The sequence below is a fragment of the Hylobates moloch genome, unplaced genomic scaffold (genome assembly GCF_009828535.3).
Source record: "Hylobates moloch isolate HMO894 unplaced genomic scaffold, HMol_V3 SCAFFOLD_1, whole genome shotgun sequence".
NCBI lineage: Eukaryota > Metazoa > Chordata > Mammalia > Primates > Hylobatidae > Hylobates > Hylobates moloch.
In genome coordinates this window covers 180,412,711-180,436,387 of record NW_026652276.1, presented here as the reverse complement: position 1 = coordinate 180,436,387, position 23,677 = coordinate 180,412,711, and the positions used below count along the sequence as shown (strand labels likewise).

The following is a 23,677-nucleotide window of genomic DNA, read 5'->3' as shown; positions in this document are numbered from 1 at the left end:
AATTGAATGAAGACGTCATAATGAAAGCTCATTTAAAAACCTACTTAAGCGAAAAGTACTTTTCTAAAATAGAAAGATTATATTTGATGTAATTTAATAAATGGTCAGATTCAGAAATTTCTCATGTATAGGTAATAATTTGGATAATTGAATAATTGTTTACTGGAATTAAGACTAGTGGTGCTAAGAATGACTTGAAACCATGTTATGTGAGGTTTATTAAGGATATCATGCACGTGTCACTTGGTTGCTTGCATTTCTCTTGTGATTTGCTAAAAAGGGAAGCATATGCTTGAATAATATGTTCTCATGCTGAGAGACTTAATTATTTTTCATGATGGGTTCCAGCTGAAAAGAAAATGTTTCACAAATTGGCAACAGCATGAATTTATATTGTCAGCTAGTACACTCTGCTAGCCTGTGTCACCAAATGCTGCTTCTCTTCTATACCCCTTATAATAATGTGTGCCATCACTTTATAAGCATCTGCTACAATACTTTGGAAGAATGCCTCTTGAAAGAAATTAGGAATTGTCTACCCAATTAACTTAAAGCTACGTATCTCAAGAAGAATCGCTGTGAAGAAAGAAACTTCACATCTGGGTTTTTTGTTTGTTTATTGTTTTGTTTTTTTTTAATTGTGTTATTATTTGGAAACTAGAGTTGTGTTATCCAGTATGGTAGCTACTATCCACATGTGGCTACTGAATCCTTAAAATGTATCTACTTTGAATTGAAATGGGCTGTATGCATAAAATACACACCAGATTTTGTAATATGTATGAAAAAATATGAAATATAATTGTATATTTATTACATATAAATGAATTGATATTTTAATACATAGGTTAAGTATACTGTTAAAAATCATTTCACCTAGCTTTAAAAAAAGCTTTTAAAAATGTAGCTATTAAAATATTTAGATGGTATTAGTGGTGCACATTATATTTCTCTTGGACCACACAGTGATTTAGAGTGGTTGATTACTTGTGGATCAGAATAGCCAAATATGAGTAGCCTCAAATTTTAAGCAAATTTTAATTAACTTTATATAAAGTATCTTTTCATTTAGAAATTTTTACATACTGTCCTCTATATATATCATGAGTATTTCTACTCCAAAGCTGTGCTTATTTTGTTTTCTATGCCTGGATTAGCAAAACACCTGCTCCCACTGCTGCCCCATTGATTTTAATGTGTCCATACTTAAAATCTCCTGAAAATCTCAGACCATTATATGAAATTAGTCTTCTGGTCTTGCCCACTCCACACTGATTTCTCCCTTCTCTGAACTTACTTTGCAACTGTAAGGTATATCAGAAAGCTAACACTTAATTCAATTCTATCTCTAATCTTTAAGATAGAAAGTTGTGTTTCTTAGTTTAGAAAACATTTTGAGGAGAGAGGAAGAAGACATAGATTCTTCTTCTGTTTTCTCAAAAATCATCATCTTCAATCCACAACAAACTGTTAGTGGATAATTGGCTAATGTCCCCTTTATTAGCCGGAACCTTAATTATTCTTCCAGCTTCCTAGTGCCTTGACAGATACTACTAACACCACAAAACATAGACATATGATGTATGATTATTGTCTTTTGGTCAAACCAATTTTTAAGTGGTGCCTTAGAGAAAAGTAATGACACGTTAATAAAAACAAAGGAAATTCACTATTGCCTTTTTTTTTAACTCTAAAATTGTCTCCTTTGTACTTTTTATCTGTAACGTATCCCTTTTTACTTAAAAAATGTCCTTTGAATGTTCAGGATGATGCACGCCAACTCTTTGTGCTAGCTGGAGCTGCCGAAGAAGGCTTTATGACTGCAGAACTTGCTGGAGTTATAAAGAGATTGTGGAAAGATAGTGGTGTACAAGCCTGTTTCAACAGATCCCGAGAGTACCAGCTTAATGATTCTGCAGCATAGTAAGTAATCATAACTTCAGAACTAAACTATCATGAATAATTACTTGCAAGTCAAATATACTTCCAAGTCAATTTTATTGCAGAATTGGCTGACACATTCTTGTACAGCTTAGGATATTCAGGACGACAATATTTTAAAACTTTATCTGTCTTATGTGTGTTGTGTGTGTGTAGATAGCAACGTTATTTCCTATATGTTCAATAGTGTCTCAAGAGACTCATGCTATGTAACTCTAATTGAAACATGGAGAATGGTACCTTTTCCATTCTCTTTTCAAGAAAGTAACTGGAACTTTCCAAAATCCACTCTGAATTGGGGTGTATTTCTAGTTTACTTGGAGCTATCTTAATGAGAGTGTAACCGATTTGAGTTCTTTTCATTATATTAGCAGTGCCTGAGAAGAGTTACTTGTCCAATGACAGGTAATATAAGTAGGGATTTTTTGAAGGAGTGCAAGATGACTGCAAGGTATTTTTTGACTAAGTAAAATAGCTCTGTATTTGAAAATTGTCAGTTGTGTGTGTGCCCGGCTGTATTTGGCACTGTTTCCAGATATTTAAGTACAGTTTTTTGGAAGAAAAATCTGCCCTGAATTTTCAGGTGGTGGCCCCAGAAAGTTTGCAAAGCAAGTTGTGATGAAACCTAATCAGGGAGGCTGGGTGAGGTGGCTCATTGCTTATAATCCCAGCACTTTGGGAGGCTAAGGTGGGCAGATCACTTGAGCCCAGGTGTTTGAGACCAGTCTGGGTAACTTAGCGAGACCTCCCCCCACCATCTCTACAAAAAATACAAAAATTAGCCAGTCGTGATGGTGCACACCTGTGGACCCAGTTACTCAGCGGGGCTGAGAGAGGATGATTGCTTGAACCCAGGAGTTTGAGTTTGCAGTGAGCCGTGATTGTACCACTGCACTCCAGACTGGAGATGGAGTGAGGCCCTGTCTCAAAAAAAAAAAAAGAAACAAACAAAAAAAAAACCTAATCAGGGAGCTTTCTGTTTGGTGATCTCCATAGAACAACACCAAAAACAAAAAAATAAATTTATAATTTGCCACACATACTCAAAATTCCTATATGATATGTATTAGGCATTAATTGCTCTTAAAACCTATGTTCTGCATTTGTTTTACTTTCCAGGATTGTTCCATTTTCTTGACACAGCTGTTGGCTGTTAGGGACACAAGTAAGGATTAGATAGATGACAAATTTTGAAAGGTCTAGGTGAATGCATGCACTTTGCCACAATGAATAAATAAATGAGATGTGGCTCCTGAAGAGCGAATGATATTATTTGTTCAGCATCAGACTAGGTACTATATGTTGTGTGATTAAGTGTGTTTAGGAAATAATGAATATTGTATCACCCACATCAATCTTTATAACCCTGTATTTCTTAATCCATATTTTTAACATTTTACACTTGTATTAACCATATGTATTATTACATGGTTTATACCTGTATATATAACATAAACATATTGAATATGTAGCCCATCTCTCCAACTGGTATCATATCCTATACAAAGAAATATTCCTTGACCCACTGAGTTGGTGCTTGCTCTCCAGTTTTAGGTACTCCTAATGTACTTTTTCTTCAGCTTTACATTTATTTTGAGGTTATTTTGTTTCTATTTACTTTGTGAATATTTGATTATTTTCTGTCTCTGCCATTACATTGTAAATTCAGTAATGTGTTTTTACCTAATATTATATTCCCATAGCCTGACACAGTCATCACTCAATATGATCTTGTTTAATAATGAATGAATTCATAAACCAGACATCACAGAGGCTAGAAGACAAATTAGAAAAAATACTTACAGGAAGAACCCAACTCTTGAACCATATTTGCTTTGACACCACCAGCATCTGTAGAGATTTAAGTGCGAGTCACTATTATGAGAAGATTGCTTTGAGTTAAGCCCAGCAAAAGGAGCTACTTCAATAATTAAGGGGTACTACTTGGGAATGACAGATTGAAGTTCTCTTTCTCACTATATGGGGGAATTTCCAGACCCCCTCAGTCTCTTGTCCAAGACCCTCTCTCCTTTGCACTCTACTTGGACGTGAGTTAACAGAAACATAGGCCAGGCATTGGTGGCTCATGCTTTGTAATCCCAGCATTTTGGGAGGCTGAGGTGAGAGGATTGAGCCCAGGAATTCCAGACCAGCCTGGGCAACATACTGAGACCTTGTCTCTACAAAAAGTAAAAATAAAAAAATTAGCCAGCATGGTGGCCTGTCCCTGTAGTCCTAGCTACTTGAGAGGCTGAGTCAGGAGAATCACCCAAGCCCAGAAGGTTGAGGCTGTAGTGAGCTATGACTGTGCAGCTGTACTCCAGCCTGGGTGACAGAGCAAGACCATGTCTCAAAGAAAAAAGAATTAAAATTATAAAATGAAAAATATGTTGCTTTAGTTTTACATTATTTTATTTCTAATAGTTGTGACCTTAAGATGGCACTAATGCGGCTGCTTTTTGGGAATGAAGAAAGTCTTAGAAACATTTTTGTCCGTAGTGATTAGAGGGCATCTTGATCTATGAATTCTTGACTGGGGATGCTAAGATGCTGTCAAGTTGCCCATTGGGACTGACTAGCCACCAATTCACACTTTAAATTTGTAATCATTTAAAACAATCAGAATTTTTCACAGTGCCTCCTTTTCTTCTTTGTCTTATTGAAATATTATTTTTGGAGATTTTTTTGAAGTATAGCAGTTTTTTTTGTTTTGTTTTGTTTCTGGTTTTTTTGTTTTTGTTTTTTTGTTTTTTGAGACGGAGTCTGGCTCTGTTGCCAGGTTGGAGTGCAGTGACGTGATCTTGGCTCGCTGCAACCTCGGCCTCCCAAGTGCAAGCGATTCTCCTGCCTCAGGCTCCCAAATAGTTGGGATTACAGGCACGCCTCACCACGCCCAGCTGATTTTTGCATTTTTAATAGAGACGGGGTTTCACCATGTTAGCCAGGATGGTCTTGATCTCCTGACCTCGTGATCCACCCACCTCAGCCTCACAAAGTGCTGGGATTACAGGCGCGAGCCACCGCGCCTGGCGAACTATAACAGTTTTAAGCAAAGAAATCTGTGAGTAATCAAAGAACATTTTAAATAAGAGTAGCTCGTTATTTTAAAGAGGCAGTAAAATCTTGCCATGGCTTGTTTGATTTGTTAAGTCAGATTTGCTTACAGTAAAGTAGAACATTTGGAATTAAAAGCACAGAGAAAGTACTGGAGGATTATCACCAATGTGATAATAAGATTCTCTTAAATTCCGTAAATACAATACAGGTAACTCAGGCTGTCATCTCTGTATGTATTCTAGTATAATTACCACATACATACACTTGACTGTCTAAAACATTTTTTTATTTCTAAGTTATCAGTCACCTTATAGGTCTCGTAATAAAAACACTGCGGTGATGGTCTCTACATTCAGCTGACCTTAGGACTCATTCCAAACTCCTCATTTAAGGCTTTATATAGCTTACTAGTGGCTTTACTCTCCAAGAAAGAACATGCAACTATTCCCATCTCCATACTGATTGACAGCTTCTCCTGGGGCAGTGTCGTTCCTTTTCTTCCATCCCCGTTATTCATGTTTCTGTTTAGACCCCTCACTATCCATGAATCCTTCTTTAATCACCTAGGTCCACATTAATCTCTCCATACCTGTACTTTCTGTGAATTGCTGACTATATCATATAATTTGATACAAGATAACTTACTCTCTTACATTGCATGGGATGATACCACTACATTTTTATATCACAACATATGTAGCACCAGTGGCAGAGAGTATTACATGAGTGACTAAAACGTATTGATTTAGAGAGCAGTAAAGTGCAGCGTAAAGGAATATGTGCTGTTTTCCTGTATGTGACATAAGACTTTTTGAAAAGAAACATCTCATTCAGCCTTTGGGCAGAGCTTTCATCACGACTGCTCCAAAATTAAGACTTTAAAAATCTTCAATAAAAAAGAGTGATGTCTGGATCATAAACACAGTGCTGTATCCAAAAGGTGTGATAAAGAATTCTAAGAAACAAACACATGGTGTGTATTAGCTTTTTTTTTTTTAAGTTATTCTTTTTCCTTTGAATCACTGATAAACTGTCCCTAAGAAATAAAGTACACATTTAAAAAACACTAAAAGAGCTTTGTGGTTGCAGAGGTGTAAACATTTTTATTTCCGTGGGAGTTATATAAGAATATAAGATACAAGCTTAAACTGGTTTATATCTTTACACACAAATTTTAAAACTTTTAGTGATTTCAGATTATCGCTTGTATTGAAATGTGTTTTAATTTTTGTTTTGGATGATCTCTATTGGCTGTATTTACCATTAACATGTTGTTTTGTTTAATTTTTTTCAGCTATTTGAATGACTTGGACAGAATAGCTCAACCAAATTACATCCCGACTCAACAAGATGTTCTCAGAACTAGAGTGAAAACTACAGGAATTGTTGAAACCCATTTTACTTTCAAAGATCTTCATTTTAAGTGAGTAGCTTTGAAATATATGATTTCTAAATTTAGATAACACATTGCTTTAGAAATAAAAGGTATAATAAAAGTTTACAACATTTTTACAGTTGGAAAAAAACTTTCTTCAGATGATTGGACAAAAGAATTTTTGGGTGAAAGATGTCAAAAAAAACATTCCTAAGAGGAATATTTTTATTTAAGAAAATCTATCCAGACAAATTCTGTTTTGCCTGTAGTTTTTACAGTGATTCAAACAAAATAGTTTTTGGCTTTTATTTCTAAACAGAAAATTCTGCTCTAATATACTGTGTTTTCGGAAAGTGTTGCCATCTATTTTTAGGTAAAAAGAGAGCAAGTTTTACTGATAGTATAAGTGCTTATTTATGGAAATATTAAGAAGAGCACCTTTAACAATTTTTTTGTGAGCAGTTTTCTTCATAGGGAACTTACCTTCCCTATGAAGGTAGTCCTTATGCACTATTTCATGATAAGTATTCATTTAAAGTGTGCTGAATATCCACTTACTGAGGTCAGAGCAGAAAAGCACCAAATTGTAGTCTTTAGAAATGCAAGGGGTCTTGGAGTGCATGTTTTTCCAGTTCCCTCATTTTATGATGAACGAGGTTCAGGAAAGTTTAGTAAAATATCGTATTCAAATTTACAAAACTACTTTTCTCTTTCTCCAGTAAATAACATTTTCCAAGGTATGAGGAAAACCGTTGGACTAAACAAAAAGAAATAGAATGTTTTCATTTGCAGAGTCTTGTTTTATCTTATACAGCCTTCCTGGTCAGTTACTTTAATCTGTTTCCCTTCCAGGTCATCTGCTAGTCATTATCATGACTTTCTTCTTCTAAAATGCTCCACTTACTCATTTCATTGTTCGCCCAAACAAAATTGCCTTTAAGTCTGTACTGTTATTCATCATTTCTATTAAAGTAATAGTAAAATCATGAAAAAAATTATGTAGCCTATGTAAAGATATAAACATTAATAAGGTAACATCACAGGATATTCTACTGAAACAAAACTTCCGTATTTTCATAGACATCTAAGACCCCTGTAGTGTTACTTGATGTTAAAAAATACTAATTAAAAAATACAGATGTTCCTTTTTTGCTTCTTAGTGTTACTTACTTCAGTACATTGAAGCTAAATAAAGAGGCAGAAGTTCTTTTTTTTTAAATCTACTGGTTTCTTGTAATTCACGTTCATTTAAAATGTCACATGTCCCAAGTGCCAGTTGAGTGTTCAGCTGAAGGAACACCAAACACAAAGCCCTTGAACAGCTTTGGGAGGCCTGTCTGAAGTCAATGACTAATTTATATGAATATAATAGGGTCACATTATTCACACAATATTAAAACCTATGCATGTCCTACACCACATATTCACTAGTAAGTATTCCTGGAAATGAAAATAATAAAAATGCTAGAATTAAATGAGTTATAGACTTACAGAGATTTTGTTGTTGTTCTTTTAAGTTTAACAGATAGGGATATTTTTGTTTGTTTTTAACCCAACAAAGTTAAGATTGATTTTAAGGAAGATTGCCACTGCAGTCATGGGCATCAATTAGGTATCATCTCACAGCTGCAGAGCTTTATAGATACGTTGACCCAAATTGAGCACACTCCAGTTGTCACTGCAGGAAATTGGATTAGAAAAGGTGTTCATGATCTGTTTTTTAAGGAAAATTTTAATATTTCATGTTTTTCTAAATTTCAACTTTTAAATACAATGAAGGATTAGATAAATCATTTGTTACCAGGTTGTGATTTTTTTTTAAGATTATGTTTAGTGGAGGTTTTTGGTTTCTTTGTAGAAATTCAAACTTTACAAGACTGTGTATATATCTCCCTTTTACCCAACTCCATCCCCACAATACCAAAAAGAATTTTTAGAAGATTACAAAAGCAAAAAGAAGAATAAACTGTTATATTAATTCTGTTTGCAAAAAAGTAATTTATCTGCATTTGGTTTGCAAATGGAGTGTCCCATATCTTTATTGAAATTATTTTGTCTTTTTAATTTTCATTAAAAATTATATGATTCAACATAATCATTCTAAATAAATCTTTACTGTGAATTATGGATTAGGCTTTGCTTCAGCTATCTCTATTGCTCTGAAATGGTCGTGATGATAAAGCAGAATTTCTAAAATCATCTTGGAAAAAAGGTTCCTAGTGAGAGAAAAAATAATTATCAGTTCATCTCATAAAGAAATCTCACTGTTGCAAGTAGTGAACACTGTTAAATTATATGCAACGATACTTCTGATTGCTTCCATAAGTATTTTAAATTTAATACATTTGTTACTATCACTTGTCACTGATTTACATGTGGTTCATGTAATTGAAATTTCCAGAAAACTAAAGCTTTATTTCAATTTTTCATGGCTACTTCTCCCCAAAAAACAAACATTGACCTACTTTCTTAAACAAAGATATAGGTAATAATTAATTTATCTGGCAACATTAGCTTTGTGCTTTAATATGCTATGGTTTTGCATATGCTTTTTTTTTTCATTTTCATTCTTTTCTAAAAAAAAAAAAGCCCTCAGTGGACATTTTGTGCTGCTGTCGTTATCTCTTACTGAAATCATTTAACTTCTTTTAATCTGCTCATTACTATTTCCATAATATTAAATAAACAAACTCAATACTCTGATTTCAAATAATCAGATATGTCTGATCTGGAGAATATTGTCATTTTATCTTAAAACTAAGAAGTGATTTTAATGACAAGGAAGTTCACTATTAGATTGGGACTTAGAATTTTTTTTTTTTAACCTAGTATACCTTAGATTCTGATTTTGGTTTTGTTCACCTTGTTTTAAAAATTATGTTCTAAAGCAAACTTAAATTATGTTCAGGTAATGCCTTACAGTAGTCCTCCCTTATTCAAGGGGGATACGTTCCAAGACCCCCATATATGCTTGAAACTGCTGATAGTACTGAACCCTATATACACCATGTTTCTTCGTAGGCATACATATGTATGATAAAGTTTATAAATTCAGCACAGTAAGAGACTAACAACTAATAATAACATAGAACAATCATAGCAACATACTATAATTAAAAGGTATGTGAATGTGGTCTCACTTTCTCAAAATACTGTAATATTTTTGGACCTTGGTTGACCACAGGTAACTGAAACTGCAGAGAGTGAAACCAGGAATAAGGGGGAACTACTGTATTTCTAACCAATATTGTCTGAGGAGAAAATGTGTGGAGTTGGAGTTAACAAGTAAAGATTCTAGACCTAGGTTCCCCTAATAAGTAGTTGGGTAAACTTGGTTAAGTTTCTTAACGGGCTATTACAGTTTTGCTCCGTGTTAGAGGCTTAAAAATAAAATGAGTTATTGCCTATGAAAAATGTTGTAAAAGTGAGAACTTCATACATAGTAATAAGTGGCAAAGGCAAATATTAAATCGATTATTTGGTACTTAAGGCAGTCTGACTATATAAAATTCACTTTTCATCTTGGTCAGATGCACTCTTAAACATTTGTTTCAGGACCATAGTTTTCACTTCCAGCCTAGGTTTTTCAAACTTGTCATTTCAACGTCCAGCAAATACTGGGATTCAGTAAAGTTGACTTTCAACATTATCCTTGCAGGAGGTTCATTTATCATACTCCATTTAGGCTTCTTGGTTGAGGTTGATGTATTTAGTTGCTGTTTTTATTCAGTGACTTAAAGATAAACACAGGTTTGTCAGGAACCTCAGATAAACTTTGTCTTATTTTGGATTTTGAATTCTGTTAAATTACTATCATTACTAGCATATAGTTTCAGCTTTGCTTTTTATGGGTTAAGTGAGCCTCAGATGAATGAGAGCAGAAATGCATTTAGAATAATTCTACTGGGAACTCTTGAGTGTGGTCATCATTTTGTGGTTTTTTTGTGCTCTTCATGTTGTAATTCTTTGTTTAATTTTAACTGCTGAGTAAAATTTCAGTTTCACATTAAAAAATTGGTATTAACAAATTCAAAATGAGGCAATAGGGCATCATAATTTAAGAATTCATATTATCCCTGTGATTAGGCATTTATGGCCAGTGTCTATGTGGATCATTTTGCTTTAATTAAAGAATCAGCAATTTTATTTTACTTTTTTTTGCCAGATATAAAGCATTCTTTCCTAAAATTATCATAATATGAGATAAATTTCTATTTCATTTCTATAGTAGTATAAATGTGTTATGCATTTGGGAATGCAACATCCAGTTTATGAGTTTGATGTCCATATATGGTTAGCTAGCTTTGTACCAGTTAGTTTGGGTGACAGTGGTATTAGATGCTAGTCTAAGGCATAAATGATCACTTCTCAGCATGTCCAACATCTCCTTCCACCCCACCCTTCAGAATCCCTAAGAAAACTCACATTCATTTCCTATGTGATATTGGTTTAAACTCATCTTTTCCTATGAAGGAGAACATACTATATTTTTGCTCTTTTTAAATAGAAGTTCAGAACTTAACAGTATATAAAATAATGAAGATACTTCTAATATAAGTGTAGAGCAATGAATAATGCTTGTACATTTTTAGCTACCATTATATGGAAAAATGAAAGCAGTGATAAAAATTCTTGTTTCTTCTAGTTGTTATCTTCATCTAGCTCTCTCTGATTTCCAACAAACTTCAGCAGTTTGATCATTTGTAATATCATTTCTCTGTCATTGTTGCTTCTGGATTAATTAATTGGCTTGGGGATTAATTGATCCTCAAAAGGATGGTCCCCCAAACTAGTAATGTCTGACTCCTAACATTCTGAATCACATCAAAGTTTGAGAACCACTAGCTTAGACTCTTGAGTTCTTTGTTTATGACCATGACCATTCTCCACCTGTCATCACATGTCCTCCTTCCCTGTGTGTCTGGTTCCATTTGGCTTAATAGTTCATTCCTCAGTTTCTCTCTTCCACGCTCATTTTACTAGAAGGAGCAAGCAGGAAACTGCAGCCTTCTAAACTTTGCCTGCAGTTTTCCTCAGCTAAATATCCAAGTTCATTGCTTAGAAGTTGCACCTTCCACTCAGCGCTAGAACACACAGTTCAGCCAGCTGTTTGCCACTTTATAACAAGAACTGTCTTTCCTGTAGTGTATAACATGTTTTCATTTCCTTCTGAGGCCTCGTTAAAAGCTCCTTTAACATTTGTATATCCACCAACATTCTGTCCATAATGATACATGTATTCTCTAAGACAACAGAAGGTTCTTTCCAGCTTTATTTCCATCTCAGCTCTTACCAGAATTGTCTTTAATCTCCCTATTTCTACCAGCAATCTCTTCAAGATAGTGTAGTTTTCTTTTCTGTCAAATGCTTAAATATTCTTCTACCTCCTACAAATTACCCAATTCCAAAGTCACTTCCATGTTTTTAGGTATTTGTTAGAGTAGCACCTCGCTCTCTGCACTTAAGTTGTGTCATCAGTATTCAACAGAAAAGCAGATCCAGTAGGTTATGTTTATTTCAAGGAATTGGTTTATGGGATTATGAAGGCTAACAAGTCCGAAGTTTGTAGGGTAGGCTGGCAAGCTTGGACATGAATTGTCATAACATTGTCGAGGAAGAATTACATTTTCTTGTGGGAAACCTCAGTTTTTGCCAGTTTTAGCCTGTAGAGTGATTGAGGGCTATTATATTATTAAGGACAGTATTCATTACTTAAAGTTAACTTATGATTACAGATGTTAATCATATCTATAAAATACCTTTACAGCAACATCTAAATAAATGTTTCATTAAATAATACCTAGATAAATGTATGATGGCATAGCCAAGTTAACACACAAAACTATACCATCACAGAGAGGAAATGTGGGCTAGGGTCATTTGGGTTGTTATTGACATCTATTATTGGATGGACAGGGGATGTGTGACGTCTAATCAGAGGAGTTACCTGAGATATGCTATCTTTTCAGTAAAGTTATTTTCAAATTGTGTTCCTGGGCATTTTAGCAAATGGTAACCCAATTTAAATCATTTTAATTTACTGTCATTTATTTTGTTCTTGTTTGATCTTTATTACCAGCTATGCTTTTCACATCTGAAGTCTGTGATTTATTTTGTGGTAGAAACATTTTGTATATAGCTTACCTGAATTTAATGAACAACGGTACCAGCTAAGCCAAAAGAATGAAGAAGCCGGCTTCACTTAAGTGATCATAAAAGTAACAATACTAGTTGATGTCCTCAGATTTGGTTTATAGGCCAGTACTGCTCTGTAGGGAAAATTCTTTTTGCCTGGGAATTAAATAGGGACTATTTTAATTAGTGCACCATCTAGATAAATGGAGCCTTTAAAAATGTACCAGTTAACATAGTGTTTTCATTATATAAGTGGTTATTTCTAGGTTGCATAATGTAGTCTATGCAAATTTTAACTTTTGCTTAACTTTATAAAGTCTTATAAGAAAAGGAATAGACTATTGTCTTTATATTGTTTGATTTTGCTACTACTTTGTTCACTAACCTATAGTGATTCACTATTGTATATTGTATAAAAGTTGAATTTTTTTCATTCTAAATTTTAAGGCCATTCAGTAGGATCCCTCATTTATTTCATATTTCAATTCTCTCATTTTGTAATGTATCATGATTTTACTTTTTATGCAAACCTACCCTATCTGAATTTTATTTGCTTGCCCTACATTTTCTTACCTGAAATGGTTTCTTCTTTACATCAAAGCCCTGCTTATTACTTCTGAGTTAAAACGACATGTTTTAGTAGGAGGAGGGATCTCTGTTCTCTGCCTTCAATGTTCCGTGACTGTGGCAAATGGAGTATTTACTCTTTGATCTCTGTGTTCCCCAGTTGCTTCATGTGACTTCTCAGTGTTTACATAGTGCAGTCCATTCATTTGTATTTGCTTTAATGTTCTAAGTGTTCTCATGTGTGTTAATATCTCGTTTTTTGAGGGTATTTTTGTTTTTGCTTTTTTTTTTTTAGAGATACCCTCCCTTCAATCAAAAATTTTAAAAACTAGCAGATTTTTTTCCCCTTTTGAGAAGTCCAGTTTGTGACATTTTTTTCTCCCATAAAGTCTTTCTTTCCTTCCTTTTCATCAGACATTTCCACAATTATTCAGAGCTTTTTTTGTTAGCATTAAAGAACTTCTCAGAGCTTTTTGAACATTTAATGTGATGTTAACTCATTTCTCCTCTTAACAGAATGTTTGATGTGGGAGGTCAGAGATCTGAGCGGAAGAAGTGGATTCATTGCTTCGAAGGAGTGACAGCGATCATCTTCTGTGTAGCACTGAGTGACTACGACCTGGTTCTAGCTGAAGATGAAGAAATGGCAAGTAGAACTACTTTAAGAGTTGAGCTTGAAATTTGAAGAGCTGAAGGTGTTGCCAAGAATTTTTCTCAGAAAAATTCTTAAGAAATTCTTTCTAATGTGGAAGTCAGTGTGGCGATTCCTCAGGGATCTAGAACTAGAAATACCATTTGACCCAGCCATCCCATTACTGGGTATATACCCAAAGGACTATAAATCATGCTGCTATAAAGACACATGCACACGTATGTTTATTGCGGCACTATTCACAATAGCAAAGAGTTGGAACCAACCCAAATGTCCAACAACGATAGACTGGATTAAGAAAATGTGGCACATATACACCATGGAATACTATGCAGCCATAAAAAATGATGAGTTCATGTCCTTTGTAGGGACATGGATGAAACTGGAAAACATCATTCTCAGTAAACTATCGCAAGGACAAAAAACCAAACACCGCATGTTCTCACTCTTGGGTGGGAATTGAACAATGAGAACTCGTGGACACAGGAAGGGGAACATCACACTCTGGGGACTGTTGTGGGGTGGGGGGAGGGGGGAGGGACAGCATTAGGAGATATACCTAATGCTAAATGACGAGTTAATGAGTGCAGCAAAACAACATGGCACATGGATACATATGTAACAAACCTGCACATTGTGCACATGTACCCTGAAACTTAAAGTATAATAAAAAAAAAAAAAAAATTCTTTCTAATGTCTATAACAATTTGAAAGTACAGGGTCTTTCCTCTAACTTTTCAATTTGTCTAATAAAAGAGAGATATACTAGAGAAGCACAGGTGGATCTTGAGGAAAAGGAAAACATGGAGAGTCAATCTCACCTCAAGCCTGTAAGCTTAACTATGCATTTCTATATCTAATATCAACATAGCACATGGAAATATAGTTACATAGTAGTCCAAGATTCCCTTTTCTTACTTTGTTACTTCTGTTAGTTTAGTAAATCTTTTTTTTTTTTTTTTTTTTGTTTGTTTTTTTGAGACGGAGTCTTGCCCTGTTGCCAGGCTGGAGTGCAGTGGCACCATCTCTGCTCACTGCAACTTCCACCTCCCAGGTTCAAGCCAGTTCTCCTGCCTCAGCCTCCCAAGTAGCTGGGATTACAGGCACGTGCCACCACACCCAGCTGATTTTTGAATTTTTAGTAGAAATGGGGTTTCACCATGTTGTCCAGGCTGTTTTTTTGTATTTTTAGTAGAAATGGGGTTTCACCATGTTGGCCAGGCAGGTTGCAAACTCCTGACCTCAGGTGAGCCACCCACCTTGGCTTCCTAAAGTGCTGGGATTACAGGCCTGAGCCACCGCACCCAGCTAGTAAATCTTTAACATATGTTATGCTTTGTTGCTGCCCTGTAATTTTCAGATAGGTTTCAATGTACCATTAATATGGGGGAAATGTTTTTAAATAGAAATGTAAAACTTTGTCATTTTAAGTTAACTTTATTACAAAGTGGGGGAAAAAAAGAGTAGAAAAGTCGGTTTTGTTCAGTTGACCCTTGAACAACAGGGGTTTAAGCTGCATGGGTCCACATATATGAAAATTTTTTTCAAACAAGCACATTCATGGGATGCAAAACCTTAGTATACAGAAAGCCAGCTTTTCCTCTATGTGGGTTCCACAGAACCACCTGCTGGACTTGAGTGTATGCAGATTTTGGTACCCTTGGGGGTCTTTGTACTAATCCCCCTGAGTATACCGAGAGACGATTGTATTTTTAAAATCAAGTATATGAAATTATAGTGCAGTAGGTGCAATGCAACACCACATGTTCATTTCTCTCATTTCAGCACTATAAAATGTATCAGTGTCCTCTTTGATGAGCACAGATCCTGGAAGGTCAAGAAACAGGAATTGAAATTGTCCTTCTAGTATTTATATTTATTATAATATTTAGAGTATTGGGCTAATTGGGTCTTAGCTTGTTCAATTTAATTTATTAATCTTTAAAAACCTCTTTTAATGGAAACTTAGATGAAATGAACTCTATGACAATGTCATTTCTTTTCACATGTTCACACTTCACATCCCTAGATTATAATGTCCTGTAGCAGGATGTTCCCTGGCACAGAGCATGACATATAGTGGGCACTTAGCAAGTAAAAGTTGAATGCAAAAAGTGATGAAAGATGATTAGACACTTCTCTCACTTAAAGTGAAAGTGTGTTCTGAAATGGCAGAAATGTATTTTTGTGATATGTTATGTATTTTTCAGTGACTAAACTCTTTTATTACAACACCTATTATTTTTTAAAATAGTCCTCAAAAATCCTTGCTGTTAGTGACAATTGGTTTTATTTTTTCTATTTCAGAATCGAATGCATGAAAGCATGAAATTGTTTGACAGCATATGTAACAACAAGTGGTTTACAGATACATCCATTATACTTTTTCTAAATAAGAAGGATCTCTTTGAAGAAAAAATCAAAAAGAGCCCTCTCACTATATGCTATCCAGAATATGCAGGTATTTTACTTTTCTGGGAATAACTTGTCAAGTTACATATTTCTAAGTGAAACTTCCCCTAAGGCAAGAATTCAGTTGTTAATTTAAATCTCTTGGCTTAGTGATTCTTAGACCTTTAAGGGGTATTATTTATCAAACTGCAGTTGAGCACAAACATTTCTTAAGATGTGAATGAAATTACTGAAAATAATGTATTCATTTTATGGAAAAGCTGTTAGATAATTTTTAGTGATGACTCCAAGTTAAAATACTATTTTTTAAATCCAGTTAACAGATTTCATATCAGGTACTGTGTGATGTACAATAAATAAGACATGTCTCTGCCCACCATCTAATCTCAAAGACAGACATACTTAAACAACAAGCAATAGCAGTGCAACCTACTGCTAAAAAGGAACATGAACATTATAGTAAGGGGAAATGAAGACAGGATCGTTGAGGCAGCTAACTCTTCCAGAAGGGCAGGGAAGGTTTCACAAGAAGCCTAAACTTTGGTAATGAGACTGTTAATAGTGCTTTAATTTTACTCTGATGGAAAATTCCCTGGAGTGAGGAAAGTAGACCTGAAGTACAGTCCTGACTTTTCCATAATTAGCTCTTTGATCTTGAACAAGGCAGTTAGTTCACCTAGGTCTCAGTATTCCATCTGCGAAGTCAGGAGTTGGGCTAAAACATTAGTTTTAGTTCAGTTTAGTTCCTTGGAGCACCTCCTGGGTTGCTGTTGAAGGTGGAGATGGGTAGAGGGAACAGAGCTAATTACTGCCCCCTGCACCCACCACCTTATAACTTTTTCATTAAAGCAGAGTAACTCAGCTTTCATCTGGTTTACGTATTGAGTAAAGTTTTATTTTAGTGAAGAGCATTCAATATGCCTTAAAAAAACAGGGAGTTTGATTACCACTGGTTTATGTAATCTCCAAATCTAGATAGTTTGAAGAGTTTAGTTATTTACCCTCACCCCACTCTTCCTGTTTTTTTTTTTTTAAGTCTCAAGAACTTGTTTTTTTATAAACAGAATTTTCCTCAGTCTTGTGTTGAGTAAATTGTATGATGAGTATTCACTGCCATTTTACAGGAAATGTTAAGATAACCCTGTGATGTCAGTGCTCAGGTATCCCTACCCATACAAATGAGAATACCGGGGCTTCATGAAGCCAGAGTCCAGTTCCAGACCCAAGTCCATTGTCCTGCTCCTAGACCATTAACGACTAGGCTACATTTAATTAAACATTCAGTGGAACCAAAAGGGGAGGGTTCTTTGGTAAATATAATCATGTTACTTACAGCTCTTTTTGTATACTGTGAACTTCCGTTCAAACTGATTTCACACGGTTGCTTTAAAACTTCGCTTTCTTTTTGAAAGTCATAGTCCTAAATTACTGTATTCAGGAACATTTTTTTGTGCTTATTAGAAATAAGTTATCCAGAGTCAAGATGGCTTAATTTTTCCCTTATTTGAATGTATTTTTCAGTTTATTTTTATCATATTCTATGATGTAGCCATTTTGTACTAATTCATAGTACCAGATTCCCCAAGTGAATCCATAAATATTGTATACCTACGGGGATTTTAGAGCAGCTAAGGATATGCTTGTTAGCTCTTTCCTTGCCAAGTAGACAGTGTGTTTAGGAATTTTTGCTTGTGTTTCGCTTAAGTTAATAAGAATACCTGACTTCAGAATCTTTGCACAAAAAGAATATTACATAATTCTTTCACATCCCCAGAGTTAAGATTATTGTTTAAGATCTCCATGGCATGCCCTAAGTATTGATTCAGTTGCTTCTTGCTTCAGCCGCAACTCTCAATTTCCTATGGCTGTGGAAGAACCCTGTGTAGCCCCTAAACAACTCACTTGATTTATCTCCTGTCTGTCTGCTCCTGTGTTATCTAACTTCTCCTCCTCTTCTTTTTACTGTATGTTGCCACTTCACCAATTTCATCTGCAGTCATGTCATCTTAGCTCTCTATCCTTTCATAGTCATATCTATTCTCAATAGGTTAAATTTTGTGGTCAGCCTTAATTTCTCTCTGGAGCCTTAGATTTACATTAGCAACTGCTTGAACATACATATTTTGTTGTTGGTTGGTTGGTTGGTTGGTTGGCACCTGAAGCTCAAACAGAACTCTTTCTCTTGTTTACACTCAGATCTCTTCTCTTTCCCTTTTGATTGTGTCATCAGCCTCCCAGTTCTTGATTTTTGAACCTGGTTATCACCTATACTTACCTTTGTTCAGGACAATTCTATCACACATTAAAAAACAGTCTATCATATTTGCTGTCCTGTCCCTGCTTTGCCATTCGTTTCTTAAGACTTAAAATCAGAATGAAGAATGTTCATTCATATGTGTTGTAGCTTTTAGGGTAATCTCGCTAGCTGCCTAGGATATATAGAGCAAATTGAGTTAGGCACTCAATGTAAGCTGTTTGGCTGAAACATAGTTTAATTTAACAGTTGCATTACTTCTGTGGGCCAACAAGATGCTGTTGATTGCTTTAAAATTTTGGAGAATGAAACTTACGATTTAATAAAATTTGATTTTTAAAAGTATGTGATTTTCTAGTGATATAAAAGAGTTAAAATGTAAACTTAAAGATGATAGCTTTGGTACCTTTTTATCCCTAATAAAAATCTCATAATCTATGCTGTCATAGCACATTACACAACATTCGTATGGGTAGTTGTCACATTGTATTACACTGGATTCTATAAGATATAAAAGGAGTATGAGGCTGGTGGGGTATGATGTTCACTCTTGAAGAGTTCACATTCTAGTTTAGGAGACTCAACACTGAAAAACAATTTAAGACTCTATAAAGCAGTATAACAAAAACTGAAATAGTTATTTCTAGGAGGAGGAAAAAGTTTTTAAGTGATAGAGAACCCAGCTAGATTTGATTAATTAAGAAAACTTAGATGGAGTGCCAATTTTGAACAAATGTGAAGGCAGGCAGAGATCTCAGCTGGTGAAGTAGAATGAAGAGGAAGTACTGCAGTACCACAGGTGGCAGTTTGCATGCTGGGTCCTCACGACATGGACCTGGGGTGAGCGCCATTGTGGAGGAGAGGATCTCAGAATGATGGCACTGCAGAGCAGGCTGGGTAGTAGAGGACCTTGAAAGCCTGGCAGATAATTGTGGATTATTACTACAAAAGAGGTGTTTAAACAGTTTTTTTCCAAATGAATTTGAATGTTTTTCAGTTTTTTTATTGAAGCATTACATAGAGCATTACATTATATACATTAATGTATATTATAATATTATGTACATACATACATACGTACACACACACCCTCAGCATAAGTGCGTTTTTAAAGGTGAACATACCAGTATCCACCACTCAGGTCAAGAAACCAAACAGCTTCAGGACCCCAGAAAGCCCATCATGCTTCCTCTCAGTCTTAACCAATCAAACCCTCCCCCCAACACACACATACACACTCACACCCCATACACAGAGTAATCACTGATTACTCACTGATAATCACTGAAGACCTTAATAAAAGAAAGAACACAAAGGAAATATACACCCACTTCACGTGTTCCACAGACACTATTAATTGGTGAGGTTTTTGTCCTCACCAGTTCATTTTTCAAACATTGTTGGATCATACAGTATGTGATGTTTTTGCATCTAGCTTCTTTTGCTCAACAGTACACTTAGGAGATTAATTCATGTTATTGAGTACTTTCATTCTCACTTCTTCTATGTCTTCAGTGATACACATTTCTGTCAAGTGTATATCTAGAAACTGAATTGCGGGGTCAGAGTATGTGTGTGATTAGATACTGCCAAACAATTTCTGGAGTGTTTGTACTCAGAGGAAGTCTTTTATAGTCAATAACCCGAAAGCTGGAGTGTGTCATTCACTTTTTTTGTAACTTCATACTCTTAAACATCATTGTAGACCTTGGTACAATTTTTGAATAAAGAAAAATGAGTGAAGAATGCTAATTAATGTATATATAGAAAAGGGAGGAAAAAATACTGATCAGCATTCAGCCAACATTTTTTGATCCACCATTGGGCCAGAACTGAAATAGCATGCCATCATCAAGCATCTGAGTTGGGGTGTAGAGGACAGAGGATAAGAGGATAAAAGATCTGGCATTTGGGGATTAAGGCAGGAACAAAGATCATGATGAACGCGGAATGCCATGTAAAGGAAATTTTTTGTTTAAGGGATAACTTACAGTCATTAAAGGTAATTAACATGGAGTGTTTTTCATTTAGAAGAAATAGTGTCTCCCATTCTAGAAGGGAAGGCACAGTTAAGGAGTCCATGAATGAAACTGTATGAAACTGACCTCAGTTTTGTATGTATGAAACTGAATTCAGTATTTTAAGCAGTTATTTTAACTTTTTGCATTATGTTTCTTTCCTTTTTCCATCTCAGGATCAAACACATATGAAGAGGCAGCTGCATATATTCAATGTCAGTTTGAAGACCTCAATAAAAGAAAGGACACAAAGGAAATATACACCCACTTCACATGTGCCACAGATACTAAGAATGTGCAGTTTGTTTTTGATGCTGTAACAGATGTCATCATAAAAAATAATCTAAAAGATTGTGGTCTCTTTTAAGTTTTGCAGTTAATGGTAAAATGCATTTTCAAACCAAATGAGTACTTATATATGGATCTCTGTAGACTAGAGTCTTGCAGCAACACAGAATGTAATATAAGGCAAATGCATCTGGGACCTGACCAAAGTTGTTCTGTTTTGTTTTTTTAACTGAAAGTAACAGAAGGACCTTTCTTAAATGTGACAGATGGTCCTGCAGTGTGAAACTGAAGGACAGTGTTAAAGCTGGGCTCTAGTATATTGATGATTTCTGCATAAGTGTAAATATGCAAATGTATGTATACATGTATTTATGACTTTGGTTTTCGACATTATTTTTAGGTTTTAAGAGTGGCAACTTAGGATTTTAGGGTGATGGCTTTGGAAATAACATAAATATACCTTGTACTGAATGACAGACTATTACTACGTTTGCCAGTTTTAAACAGCTTTATTTATGTTCATGTCCTGTAAATTTTTAAGTACAGTGATTAATATTAGGAAACATTACAGCCCTTATCTTGATTATATGTATACTTGTATTAATAAAAATGTTATTTGTACAAACATTGCACAGACTATTTTAATAACATGATTTGTTCTTTAAATTTTATGTGTTTTATTGAAATGTTCTTAAGATGAATACACCTGCCTTTGGATCAACTATTTAAACATTGTATGCATTTTGATTTTTCCTACTTTAAGAAAATAAAATAATTTAATTTTACATTAGATTCCACATTAGATTTGGTTTGAAAAACTAAAATTTCAGATTTTTGAGGATATACTGCCTTAGACTTAATATAAACACTTAGTTTTTATTCACTTGTTTTCACTCTGAATTTTAATATTTGGCTGATATTAATGCATTGCCTCAAAGGTGATGTCATGTTAATTTTTATACACTTTAAATAACTACATTTTTGTTTATAACTAAGTTTGGAGGGATCCTAAGAGCATTTCTGTGGGTAAAAAAAAAAACCTGTGGGCATAATGAATTTTGAGACATTCATTGGTGAGGCTTTTACTTCTCTTGAGGAGTCTCGTACCTAGCATACATGATGGCTCCTTGTTGGGAAGATAACAAGAAGGATCTTTGAATACTCTATAGCTGATACAATGCAAGATTTAAATTTATACATGTAACTAGTTTCAAATATAATTATCACACTATGTTAAAATTACTTTTTTCCCTTAGATAATTCAAATTTCTCCACTTGCTTGAGTTTATATCATTTCTTTTTCAATTATACTATTATTTCTGAGAATGAAATGGACAATTACACTTAGAAAATGAGTAATAGTATTTAATAAGTCTGATTATATGTATGCTCAAATAAGTGTTATGTGTCAGCTAGATACTGAGCTTTGATAGAATAATTTTCTTTTGATTATTCATGATGTGTCATCTCTGACCTTGTTTCAGCGAAGTAAACAGCACTCCCCACCCCACCCTCCTTTTTTTACTCATCTTGGAAAAAGTTAGTCTTTCAGTACACGTTGCTGGTAAGTAGTTTCCAAGTTATGTGTTGTCACTGGGTTGAAGTATATTTGTTGAAGCGTGTGTGTGTGTGTGTGTGTGTGTAACCATAAACTATATTCATATCTGTTTCATTTGGAGGATTTTCGTCTTTGTAATGTAAAGAAATTCAAAGTTATCCAAGTTCCTTAAATGTGTTAGCTTAGATTCTTTATGTGCCTTTCATGAAAGATACGTTTTATTAATTTTACTGGTGGACCTGTAATATCCACGTTGTGAAGCTATGTATGAAATTCAACTATAATATGAATAAATTTGAATCATGAGAATTATGGGTTAAAAAGCCACAAAGAAGCACATATTGGTGGCCATCATTAATGAAATCCTGAACTTTATTCTGTGTAATTGTGTTAATCCTAATAAATTTAAATTTTTAAAATTTTACAAACCTATTGGCTAAGTACATTTTGGATTAGAATTTAAGTATCAGTCTGTTGTATCTTCATTTCTTCTTTTTCTATGCTCTTTTTACAATTGCAGCTACTCCAGAAGCTCAAATTTTCCCTGCTCCAAGCTATGAGATGTGATGCTACATTTGGAATTGCCTTCTTGATACCCCTTCTGAGAATCTATTTCCTGCTTTATTTATTTATTTATTTATTTTTTGGAATAAATTGATTTTTTTTATTATACTTTAGGTTTTAGGGTACATGTGCACAATGTGCAGGTTTGTTACATATGTATCCATGTGCCATGTTGATTTCCTGCACCCATTAACTCGTCATTTAGCATTAGGTATATCTCCTAATGCTGTCCCTCGCCCCTCCCCCAACCCCACAACAGTCCCCGGAGTGTGATGTTCCCCTTCCTGTGTCCATGAGTTCTCATTGTTCAATTCCCACCTATGAGTGAGAACATGCGGTGTTTGGTTTTTTGTCCTTGCGATAGTTTACTGAGAATGATGTTTTCCAGTTTCATCCATGTCCCTACAAAGGACATGAACTCATCATTTTTTATAGCTGCATAGTATTCCATGGTGTATATGTGCCACATTTTCTTAATCCAGTCTATCGTTGTTGGACATTTGGGTTGGTTCCAAGTCTTTGCTATTGTGAATAGTGCCGCAATAAACATACGTGTGCATGTGTCTTTATAGCAGCATGATTTATAGTCCTTTGGGTATATACCCAGTAATGGGATGGCTGGGTCAAATGGTATTTCTAGTTCGAGATCCCTGAGGAATCGCCACACTGACTTCCACAATGGTTGAACTAGTTTACAGTCCCACCAACAGTGTAAAAGTGTTCCTATTTCTCCACATCCTCTCCAGCACCTGTTGTTTCCTGATTTTTTAATGATGGCCATTCTAACTGGTGTGAGATGGTATCTCACTGTGGTTTTGATTTGCATTTCTCTGATGGCCAGTGATGATGAGCATTT

At 34.8% G+C, this 23,677-nt stretch overlaps 1 protein-coding gene across 1 annotated transcript in view; it reads left to right on the top strand.

The window, feature by feature from the left end:
* GNAI1 (G protein subunit alpha i1) overlaps nucleotides 1-22,685 on the top strand; it is an 86,309-nt gene extending 63,624 nt beyond the window's left edge. Inside the window, exons 4-8 of the mRNA XM_032761225.2 lie at nucleotides 1,766-1,923; nucleotides 6,293-6,421; nucleotides 13,592-13,721; nucleotides 16,035-16,188; nucleotides 20,588-22,685. Coding sequence (XP_032617116.1) covers nucleotides 1,766-1,923; nucleotides 6,293-6,421; nucleotides 13,592-13,721; nucleotides 16,035-16,188; nucleotides 20,588-20,778 — 762 coding nt within the window. The 3' untranslated portion in view covers nucleotides 20,779-22,685. The remainder of the gene's footprint in view (nucleotides 1-1,765; nucleotides 1,924-6,292; nucleotides 6,422-13,591; nucleotides 13,722-16,034; nucleotides 16,189-20,587) is intronic.
* The last annotated feature ends 992 nt before the right edge of the window (nucleotides 22,686-23,677 follow it).